Genomic DNA, 11,740 nt, shown 5'->3' with positions numbered 1-11,740 from the left:
GAGACTCCTGAGCAGATTGAAGTTGACTGAAGAAACTTTCATGGCGGGTAACCCGTCATCAGAAAATACAGGTGTATTAATACTAAACATTCTGCGATAAATATAATTGCAGTGTTTTTAAAAAAATAAAGTGTTTCAAAAACTTTCATTCCATTTCAACATTATCAAGATCCAATATTTTTGAATTTCATTTTGAAATAACACTCAGTTTTAGAATGTGCTACATTATGCATCCTAACGTAGTATCCCATTTTAAAAATATAATGAAAATAGTTTCCACTGATTGATCCTTTTTATATTACAAATCTTTGTCACATCAGGTTTTTTTTTTAAATGTTCTGATGTGGGGAAAAAAAGTCAAAATAATGCCTTTTCCTGTAATGTGCTTTTCCTGAGATAGGAAGTCTGATCTAAAGCATACACTGAAATTAGTTGGACACCCATTGATTTCAGTGGGGCTGATCTTCGAGGAGATGTTGAAGAAGAGAAGGAAGAAAGAAGTGACAACAAATTGAAGGAATTCCTTTTTAAACAATGCCTTATAAATATACACAGTGATCACTCAGTCCTGCCTTTGATGTAAAACTCCCAAAAGCTTTAACTCTGCTAATACAGGAAAGGCAGAATTGGGCTCCCAAACCAGTCCTGCATAAACCACATTCTGTTCTCAGGCATCAACTACTGCGACACCACGGACTTCAGGGTATATCTGCATCTAGATTGGTAAGTCCACACCAAAGTCCTGCATATATGACATTAACTAATCAGGGAGAGTCGCTTATGTGATCTGTCATATGTCCCTGGGTGAAATCAAAGCCTTGCTGTGTACTATTTTCTAGAAATATCCATTACACTTCAAAAGTAAGACAAAGCTATTTGGAGCCGAATTTAGTAAGCTAAAACCTGATCTACCAAACGAGGACCTGTTTGTTTCACAAACCTGATTCTATGTCTCTTCTGAATAAACATGAAAAAATAAACAGAAGTTCAAGTTGGACGGACTCATAGGCAATACACGCTCCTATTCAGACAAAAAATAAAACCAAGTTAAGATTAGCACCTGGGCTGATTTTACCACGCAGTTCAGTGAAAAGAAAGCTTTTGCAATGGGAATGTTGAAACAACTGTACAGTTGTACAACTGTAACAGAACAAACACTACCACCAAAATACAGTTTTGAGTAAGCTCCATAAAGGAGTGTTTTCTAAATGAATAATGACTTTGCTTAAAGCCAATCAACATCAAGTGTGTTAAAAAAGATGAAATAGTGCTGGAAGGCAGTGGGAGGTAGAGGAGCCTCAAAGTGCAAACAGGTGCTGATCTCCCTCCAGGGGGGATTGAGTGGCACAGACCTTACAGGCCTGTCACTTCTGATCAAAGCGAGCTCCAAGACCACATAATCACCATCGCCCACCTTTTAAAGGATGCCCTGATTTATCATCTGTCAGTGTTAATAACTTGGCTACTCTGTCTAAAATACTTAAGAACATTACACAAGGATAACATTTCAAAAAAATTTTAAAGAAATGTGTAAATGTTTTAAACTAAAATGCACTGAAGTTCCTCCTTTGAGGCCATCTGTTGTTGGAGACCACCTGTCATCAAAAGACCACCTGAGCACATAATATCCCATCATTATACAACTATCCCCTTGAAGCCATGGATTTTAAGTGTTGGAATAAGAAGGGTGTAAGTTACAGACATTGTTGTTACTGGCCTTTTCATATAGTTTGAAGCCACGGGATGACAGCCATATGTGAATAATGGCTTCATAATAACATACATATGAAATGCTACTTTGGGAAAAATCTGATAAGAGATTTGAACATTCCTCAATTGGGCTCTGAGCATCCTCTCAACTGTGGTGCTTGCACTATAGCGTTGAAAGTATCCTAATATGCCTTACCTAAATGTAAAGCTTGAAACTACTGAGCTTAATTTTCTTTTTATTTTTAAGCTATATTGGCATTTCACTGAGAAACAAGATTTCTAGCACTGTAAACAGAAACAATTCTGTGGGTTCATTTCTCAATCCCATTTTCCATGCTGCTCTCAAACTCTTATCTCATTAATCTCTCTGCAATAAACAAAAGTATTCTACCAAGCTGCTCTTGCCAAAAAGGCTGCTTTCTGCCTTTCTTCCATCTGGCCCTAACATATACAAAGACACTACCTGAATGTTGAGACAAAATCTGCATTGTCATAACTTACACAGTCTGAGACAACTCCTGCCCCCACGGGTAATCCACAGCTCTCGCTGAAGAGCACAGAGCCCTCATACACAAATCTGTCGCAGACACTTGATTCTTGATTTACAGTATATGCATATATTAACAGACTGAAATTTGAGATGCTTTTATCCGAGCAAAACTAATCAAGATAAATGCAACTGGACTGTAATAAAATATCCTTTCTAGAAGGCAGTTCTGGACTTGTGTCCCTTCCTCAACAAGTTTGCTATGAACTGACTGAATTGTTGCTGTATCTGCATATAGATACTTCTCTTTAAGAGTCTATTGATGAGCAAACACCCAATAGGCCTTGACAGTACTTAGAGAAAAATCCTATCAAATTCAACAAATAAAAATATCAACATAATTTTACTAATTTTTTTAACTAAAATTTAACATGCTTCTGAAAACTAAAGAAGTTTAATAAAGAATATCTTGGAGATATTTTCTCAAAGACTTTTTAGTTGTTTAATTATGATTTTTTAATTAATATGTTAACTAACTAGAATTCTGAGATAATAAAATTTTCAGTTAAATTCTTAATAATGTTACATTAAATCACTGAAATGTTATTTTAAAGTAAATACAACACTCTCCCTTAAGACTTATAAGCTTTGTAGCAACCTCACTATTAAACTGGTTAGACTGTTAGGAGCTATAGGATGCCAAGAGGTACAATTTTTTAACTAATTCATTCTTAAGATGTCCTTAAGGACAATCATTATACTCTGCTGCATTTACAGTACACTTAGTCCTGACGTAATGACATCAGCATCATAAAAAAACACCAACCAAAAAATCCCACCAGCCCCCTCCTCCCTCCCCTCACCCTGAAACTGAGTAGTGCGAAGGTGGATTAAAACCCAAATTCCTAGTTTACATTTCAGCAAGACCCTAGTGAGACCTGATGCATCTGGCCAGGTAATCAAATGTGGCATTTTTGTAGAGATCTTGCAGTTCCGCTCTGGTGACAATGAAGGGCCTAAACTGACAAATGATCAAACTCGGACTGTCAACCACTGCTGACTGTCCTTCTTCATTTCTGTTTTCTCTTCTAGAATCCTAGTAGCGGAATGTAAGATCAACAGTTAAAACAAACCAATTTTTATAGTCTGCAAAAACTACACAAAAAAGTGAGATGCTGGTATCAGCAGCTTATGTATTTTAGAGTGAAGCCTAAAATCATTCTTGACACATAAATCTGTCACCAGTAAAACTACCACTAATCTTTACATCAGAGAGAGAATTGTACTGGGAAGGTGACTTACACAACAACAAAACACATATCTGAAGGACTCCTGTAGTAATTTGCAACACACAGCTTATGTTAAAACTCTGCATTGCTTGGGATCTAATACAACTGATCTTAACTAGAACACATGCAGATGTAAAGGCATTAATTCAGTAGTTTCCGAAGTGAATTTGTTGAGTGCAGTGTCCTCCTTCGGCTGTAGCGCGGTGTGCTCTGACAGGATGGACTTCCAAGACATCTATCTATGAAGCCGTGTATCAAAGTGGCACGTAGGCACAAAGGAGAAAGAACACATTTCCTCCCCAAAAAATAAATTTTATATTGAAAGCTACTTTGTATATGTGCATTTTAGACATAAAGATGATTAATAATAACTGCAAGATCGTTCTTGTCATTCAAGTTCCTAGCCATTGCTAGAAACATTTAAAAAGACTATAAAGCTTATCTCTAGCATGACATACGTGCTTGAAAAACCAGGACACTAACAAACAGTCCTTTTGTTACAAAGCTCCTAGCCATGACAAGGTGACCGTTGCAGGGATCCTCACTCTACCAAAGTCCATTACGACCTCTCTTCTTTATACGGTGAGAGTCCACATAAAGGGCTCTTTGCTGGAAGAGCCTGCGTGAGAAAGTGAGGTTATGTTACTATCTCACCAGGTGATCACACAGCTTGTTAGCCAGCTCCATGGAAAACTTCAAGTTCATACAAAATCATGCCCCATTAAAAACTTTTTGAACTTGTATTTACAATTTTCACTTCACCAGATAAGTCTTCCTAAAATAGCATACAAAGTCAGCATTTAGATTTCCCCTGTTCTTTCTCCTGATCTTTCCCTTAATCTTTTTCCAAATATTAGAGATACATTCAGTAATGTTACAAGTGAAAAAATCCTGGAGGAGCAGACCGTATTGTATTCAAACTGCACTGAAGTGAGGCAGCTATCTTTAACATGCTGACCGTACCCTATGCAAATGCTAAGGGGTGTTAACCAAGGATCATTGTTGTAATCTCTGTGCTCTGTAAACATGGTACTACTCTACATCACCGCAGCTTTTTAACATCTCTAAAGCTTCTTTCCAGTCGGTTTTCTCAGTTGCAGAGGTCTACAGAAAGATGCAACGTCAAAATCCATTTATTTAATTACAACTTGCAATCTCTTTTTTAGCAAATTATGGTTCTGTCTGGTTATATTCTCAGGCAAGTACAACAGCTATTATATTTGAAATGTGCTTTTAGCAAATAATTGAGAAAACAAGTTTATTAACCACAAAGCACATCAGAGAAAGTTTAGAACACAAAATTATCAAACTAAAGACGTATTTTATTTTTAATAAAATAGCGGAGCATGAAAAATAATTGTATATTACAAATATATACAGCACACAACTGTGCACCCCCAGCACAGTAAAGAGCATCACTCTATACAAAGCTTCCCTTTGCAGAATCTAGTGCTTCTTGATCTATTCATAGTGAGAATTTGTTTAACAATAGAAAGAGTCAATAAGCCCTTTGGGTCTCTTTGAATTGATCCCCCCCCTTTTTTTTTCACAAATCAGTCCAAACGTGTATAACATTGGCTTGATTTCCATTAAAAAGCCACAAAATGTAACACTAAAGGGTTTCTGAGGACTAGACCTCTTAGTTCTTTTGTTAAGAGATTTCTTTTGTTGTCTTTATGTACAGCAAAATACTTGTTTCTCTTTTCATGTCATGGTAAGAAAAAAAATGTATTGCACATTATTCTTATTCACAAAGTTTGTGTCTGGTGCAGGAAGTTTCTCTTTTAGTGAAAGAATATTCGTGAGCACTATAGATGGGACCTATTTTTAGGCACTCCAAACCCACTAGGCTGAGATGAGTCGTAAAGGATTTCTCTTTTTTTTTGAAGTTAGCACGGAAGTTGCTTTCACAGATAGTATACTTACTGAGTATAGGCCTCTTTGGGACCTTACTTTCCCCAAGAGACAATGCTCACTTGGATGCTTTTAAAAGAAAACCATTGCTCCATAAAATTTGACTATACCTTGTTACTCAGAAACCTGTAGGAAATCCAGCTCAGCTACATGAAAAAGTTAAATATATATATATATATATTTTAAATCTGATGGCTGGATGAAGTATTTTACTACAAATTAGTAACAGAAGAGGCTGTTTCAATTCATATTTCTTTCACTGAAAACCTTTCCATAAGTATATTTACCTTCACCAGCTCCTGAATTCAGAGTGATACATTTTTTGCCTTGAGCTATTAAACTGTCCTCTGACAAAAAGCATCATTTTATTTTTTAATTTCTGACTGCTACTGTGGACATTTGTAAGTCTCTAAGATGAGATATAACCTTGTCTAAAACCCAGTCACACACAAGTGGGCGGTTGTAATGTTGACTCATATTTTGCATGGTGAGTTTTCTGTGGATGCTGAGATTTCTTGTAGATTCCACTACTTGTAATAACACTTGCAGGTTTTCTCCTACTTCTCTTCTTTAATCTTCGACTACAAACATTTTGCCAGGACTGAAGAGTCTTGGAAGTCCAGATCCACATACCACTAGTAATGCCAACAACTAATAGCATAAAAATTTTGACCATAAAAATTTCTACTGCTGGAATAGAGTTATTCATCATGCAGTCTAAATTTTTAGTCTGATTGTTCATCTTGCATTTCTGTTGAGTTGCCACGATTTTCCAATAATCCATATTAAGTCTCTCATAAAAATAGCAGGCTATCACACAAGTCGCAGGCACTGTGTACAAGACTGAGAAGACACCAATCCTGACCATAAGTTTCTCCAACTTGTCAGTATTTTCTCCACCTGTTTTCATCACCCTCCTGATATGAAAAAGGGCCACAAAACCAGAAAGAATAAAAGAAGTGCCAATGATTAGATAACAAGCCAAAGGAATGAGTACAAACCCAGTCAAGGCATTCACATCCATGCTTCCAACATAGCACAACCCTGTCAGCTCATCTCCAGCTACCCTTCTCATAACTAGGATCATTATAGTCTTCACAGCGGGAATGGCCCACGCTGCCAAGTGAAAGTAGCTACTGTTTGCTTCAATTGCTTCGTGCCCCCATTTTTTCCCAGCTGCTAGAAACCAAGTTAAAGTCAAGATAACCCACCATAAGGAGCTCGCCATACCAAAGTAATATAGAACCAGGAACACAATGGTGCAGCCAGTGCTCTCCAGTCCTTCCTGGATGACATAGAGCTGGCCACTGTCCCTATCACAGGCTATGCTTTCAGCACCTGAAAAGAGGCGGATAATGTACCCCACTGAGTAGACACAGTAGCACATAGAAAGGAAGATAATGGGCCTCTCGGGGTACTTGAAACGCTGAGGATCTATCAGGAAAGTAAGTACAGTAAAAGCACTGGAGAAGAAGCACAGAATGGACCAGATGGCAATCCAAATGACAGCAAACTGTTTGTCATCCTTACTCCAGTAAACATCAACCCCCGGCGTGCAGAGCGGGGCACAGGACGCACTCTTCTCCACATGGTGGAACTTGCCAGGATTTTCACAGGAGGCTCTGCTGAGGCTGTCCTTGTGCTGCTGCAGATCATGAGCGCTGCTGGGCCTCTGCGGCCGAAACATGGGTGGCAGCATGCTGGATCCTCTGGGGGGCTCATCTGACCCGTTGTTCGGGGCTTCCATGCAGAGGTAATTGGGGTCATTCTTGTTGGGCAGTTTGCTGCAGTCTAAGGAGTCTGGCCACTTAAAATTGAACTGCTCCATAATAGGAGAGCATTTCAGCCTCGCCTGCTCACACATAACCCTGCAGGCAGGGATTGGTGTAGAGACCTGCTCCGTGCACATAGGGGCATAGAGAGAGCAGAGGAAAAATTTCAGATGGCTGTGGCAACCGTACTCCACCAACGGGGCGAACTCGTGCAGCTGAATGGCAGCTTCCCTCTGGTTTTCATGGCCCATCAGGTTGGGCATCCTCGTCATGTTGTACCCTATATCCTTGCACATGGGGATTTCTATAGGCTGGCACCTCCCGTCACCGGGGCGGTCAATGTCTATGGAGCTGATCCCCGCGCAGAAGCAGGGCAGCCAGCCGAGCACCAGGACAGTCCGCACGCAGCTCCTCATCGCCGGCCCCATCGTCGCAGGCGGCCGGGCGGCCGGGCGGCGGCGGGGGAGCGCGGGCCCGCAGCGACTCAGTCCCGCGGCCGCGCCGCTCCCGCCGCGGCCGGCACCGCCGCCCACCCTGCGCGGGGAGCGCGGCGGCGGCGCCCGGAGCGCGGCGGCGGCGCGGGGGCCGGCATCGCCCGCGCCGCCCCGCTCAGCGCCCCGCGCCGCCCCGCAGCGGCGCCGCCAGGGCACGGCAGCGGCGCGGGCAACTTCGCCAGCAGCCGGCCGCGGAAAGGAAGCAAGCACCGCCGATCCACAGATGCGCGCGACTTACTGCGGGGAGCCCGGCAACTTTCTCTTTCCCCGGGCTTCCACTTTTGCGATCCGTCTTTCCGCCACCCTTCCTCCTCCTCCTCCTCCTCCTCCTCCTCCCCGCTTTGCCTTCCTCGAAGCACCAGCGGAGCGATGCCGGAACAGTTTGGGTCTGGGCAGATCCCGGCGATCACTGCTTCAACTTGCACATGTCCCGGGCGGCTTTGGTGCAGCGGGTTCCTCCAGGGATTTTCCTCTTCCCAGACCGGGTCACGGCTCCTTACTTTCTTCCCAAGAGGTGGGGATTGGTTTATTCGATTGCAGAATAAAGGAGGAGGAGGAGGAAATATCTAAGCCACTGAAGAGGGGGGCCTGAAAAGTCCCCCCCTCTCGCCGCCCTCCGGTCGGGGTTTGCAATAGGTCGCCTCTCGGGCGCTCTGCAGAGCAGGGCTGGCTCTCGTGTGCTCTGTGTGTGTCTGCTCCGCTCCCCCCGCGGCAGCAGGAACTCCGGGGGCTGGAGCAGCTGGAGTTTTTAGGGGGCGGTTGAGTCCGAGGAGAGGGAAAAAAAACACACACAAAACCTGTGCAGGATCCGCCTTGCATACGACATCCACTTTGCATGAGAAAGGTGAAGCTGACACGGTGATTACTTTCCAATCACTCGGAACGCCTTGAAACCTCCTTAAGGACCCCTACAGGTTTTCCTTGATCAGCACAGATTAAAAAAGGCCCCATTTGTTCCTCTCCCCTCCTGTCCTTCCTTCCTTTCTCCTTTCCCTCCCGTTGCCCTCCCTTGAAAGTTTAACAAGATTTTTTTTCTCTGGAAGGCGTCAGCCTAACCTTCCTCACTCAGGTAGGAAGCCAGGGAGAGCGAGTGCTTCAGACTTCTGGGCTCCTAATAGCAGGGCCGAAGGTGGTGCCTCCTCGACTGCCTTTATGGGGGGGGGGGGGGGGGGGGGGGGAATGATGCTTCAGCAGGGAGGATGTGGGGAGGAGGAGGCATTTTATGGCGAGTGCTATAAACTTTTCGCTGCCAGGGTCATAAAACTCGGGTGCCTTCAGGCTGGAAGCTCAGCTGTTTTCAAATGTCCTGCTTTGATTGTCTCCAACTCCTACATGAACAGGACAGGCAGGATTGCTGGAAAAGTACCTGATTATGTTTTTAATCACGGCATGGCATCTCTCGAAAAGTAGCTTTTTTTCTTAAATAAGAAACCCTGAGAGGACTAGAGACATAGCCTTGGGAAAGTGACTTCACCCACTATAGAAAGATACTTACAGGTTTTGGAGACGGAGATCATTTTTAAGTGAGTTGCATTTACTTTTATAAGTTCAGCTTTGAGATTTGTTTTGCTTATTGATGTACCAGAGCTAGAATGAGGAAGTTAAACGCCCAACCAAACAATAATTCACAATTTTACAGGCCGAAAAGAAGCATTGTGATCAAAAGTCAAAAGATTAGCTCTACTTTTTTTTTTTTTTTTTTTCATGCTGAGCTTAGTTTTAGCGAACATATTAATGAGGAAGGGAAAATCTCTCTCTCCCTTCATTCACGCACGCCCACACAACCCGGGCTCCTCTCCATTAGTGCCTGTTTCTTATCGAAATGCACACGGATCCTCCTGGAAACTACCAAATCCCGCAGGGTCAGAGTTAATACCCCTCCAGCCTCTCGAAAGGAAACTGTTGGCTTCCTCAATTGTGATAAGGGTGAAATGGATCCAAGCAAGGACAACAACCAGGGCTCATGTTTGTCTTTGAAAACCGTGAAGATGCGGCCAGTTTTTGCCTAGAAGTAAAAGCCGTCATAAAAACGTTTTAAAACAGCACTCTTTCCTTTTCATGGCTTTTCAGTGGATCGAGGAGATCATACTTACAAAGTATTGGTCGTACAGACTAACCTTTCCTTGGGCATTTTTACATTCCTTAGGGAATGTTACAAAAGCAGACAGTGTTATGTGTTAAAAAACTTTATTTTAGTGTGTGTATATGTATGCATGTGTGAGAGAGAAAGAAAGAGTGAGCGCGTGTGTGCGTGTGTGCGTGTGTGCGTGTGTGCGTGTGTGCGTGTGTGCGTGTGTGTGTGTTGGGGCATTTCCATTCTTCATTAATGTGAGCCTGTTTTCTTAGTATTTGTATGCATCCTATTCCTCTTCTGGAGAGCTCTGTTGGGGGCAGCAGGGAAGTGAGGGGAAAGCTTTTATAAGGGACAAGCCACCTTTTAAAAAGTAAAATTTAAATGATAATTAAGATGAACACTTTAATATTTGCTTTGTTTAGCTTGATTGTTTGGGATGTTGTTTTTCTTTTTTTCAACATGTACTTTTGAAAAGCATTTTATTATCACAATCCACATGAAAATAATCTAGAAAAAATACATGAAATAAAACATGGTCTGTATTCTTCTATGCCGCTGATAACAACCTCTTATTTTCCTAAGAGGCAAAAAGAAATACAAATGAAAAGGAGGAAAAAAAGGGGGGGAAGCCCCAACCTTTGTAGTTGCCTCTCTTAATTGAACTTTTATGTGCCAATTTAAATCAGCTAGCCTTGTTTTTTCTAGCCATTATTTTAGCCAGCACATCCTGCTTTAGATCATTTCTTTCAGTTTCTATATTTTTAAAAGCTCTCTAGGAGTATCTCCCATTCAAGGAGCTCGAGTCAGTGAAACTAGCAAACAGAACATTATTATAGAAAAATGAGGGCGCTGAGAAATCAGCAACTGGAAGATACCTCTGTAACTAATAAATGAAAAGAGCCTTTTGATGGCTCCAGCTGAAAAGATATTTTATTTTATTTTTTTTCTCCTGTGTGTGGGATTTGAGATGTGTGATTCTATGGAGCAGCCAGGCACCCCTGCTGCTAGGCCCTGGCTAGGAGTTGGCCCCCCTCTGGCAAATGTTATGGAGAATTGGGAGGAATTTTATGGCTGTCTTTTCCCTCAGCTCTTTTTTCTTTTGTCTTCTTTGAAGAATGACTTTAGACATTTTATTTACATATTTAACCATGGATGAAAGAGGAAAAAGAAAGCATTTGGGCCGTTGTGGGAATAGTGATATGTTTAAATTAATGGAAATCTTATTAGGCTTCTAAAATTTTAAGCAAAAGATTTTTAATGAAACTTTATAATTAAACATGATTTCAAATAATGTGCCAACTCACAGGAAAGATGCATTTCTCCCTCTAGCTATCAAGCTCCCCATTTCCCAAAAATGTGCAAAGGAATCATCTGTATCTTAAAGTCCAGCTCTTCTTCTGTCCCATAAGCAAAAGATTAAAAAACCTGAATATTTAATAAGCCATGTCGTACTTTAAACCATAGCTAAATATTTTGTAGGTATAGCAAAGCACAAATAAGACAAGAAAAAAGTCTGCCCCCCCCCATCTCTGGCATAACAAAGTTTAATGCTGTGTCATCTATTGTAGTGACAGTGTAATAAAATACTTTGATATGGGTAATGGTGAAAATCAAAGTTGCAGCTATTCTATACATGTTAGAGTCAATGGAAATTACAGTGCTAGGCAAGGTTTTCTGAAATGGGATTAAAGAAAACCCAAATAATCCTTTTGAGATAAAATGTTCTGACACTTCAGCAGTAAAGAGAAATGAAATGATAGGTTTGGAGAGTTAAAGAGTTAATTAATACATTAAAGATTTTTAATAAAACATTCTAAATGACTTTATGGTGATAGTGTGTTATGACAGAACATAAACTGACATTGATGATCTAATGTTTAAAAAGTCTGTGGCTATAACTGTATTTCAAATTTAATGAAATATTTTTGGCCAGCTGCTCATTACACAAAAAAAGAGATCCGTTTAATGTCAGTCGTGTTCAATAATCCTGTCCTCATCTA

At 41.3% G+C, this 11,740-nt stretch overlaps 1 protein-coding gene across 1 annotated transcript; it reads right to left on the bottom strand.

Annotated features, from left to right (window-relative positions):
- Positions 1-4,603: 4,603 nt before the first annotated feature.
- FZD10 (frizzled class receptor 10) lies at positions 4,604-8,686 on the bottom strand. Its single transcript, XM_026095319.2, has one exon. It carries the CDS (start codon positions 7,598-7,600, stop codon positions 5,843-5,845), a length of 1,758 nt encoding a protein of 585 aa, XP_025951104.2. The 5' UTR covers positions 7,601-8,686; the 3' UTR covers positions 4,604-5,842.
- Positions 8,687-11,740: the final 3,054 nt, after the last annotated feature.

The sequence above is a fragment of the Dromaius novaehollandiae genome, chromosome 17 (genome assembly GCF_036370855.1).
Source record: "Dromaius novaehollandiae isolate bDroNov1 chromosome 17, bDroNov1.hap1, whole genome shotgun sequence".
NCBI lineage: Eukaryota > Metazoa > Chordata > Aves > Casuariiformes > Dromaiidae > Dromaius > Dromaius novaehollandiae.
Note: the sequence above shows the minus strand (reverse complement) of the source record. Positions and strands in the feature narration are given on the sequence as shown.

Bases quoted from the DNA above. Each gene is read 5' to 3' on its own strand.
- FZD10 (XM_026095319.2), bottom strand. From the start codon at position 7,600: ATGGGGCCGGCGATGAGGAGCTGCGTGCGGACTGTCCTGGTGCTCGGC.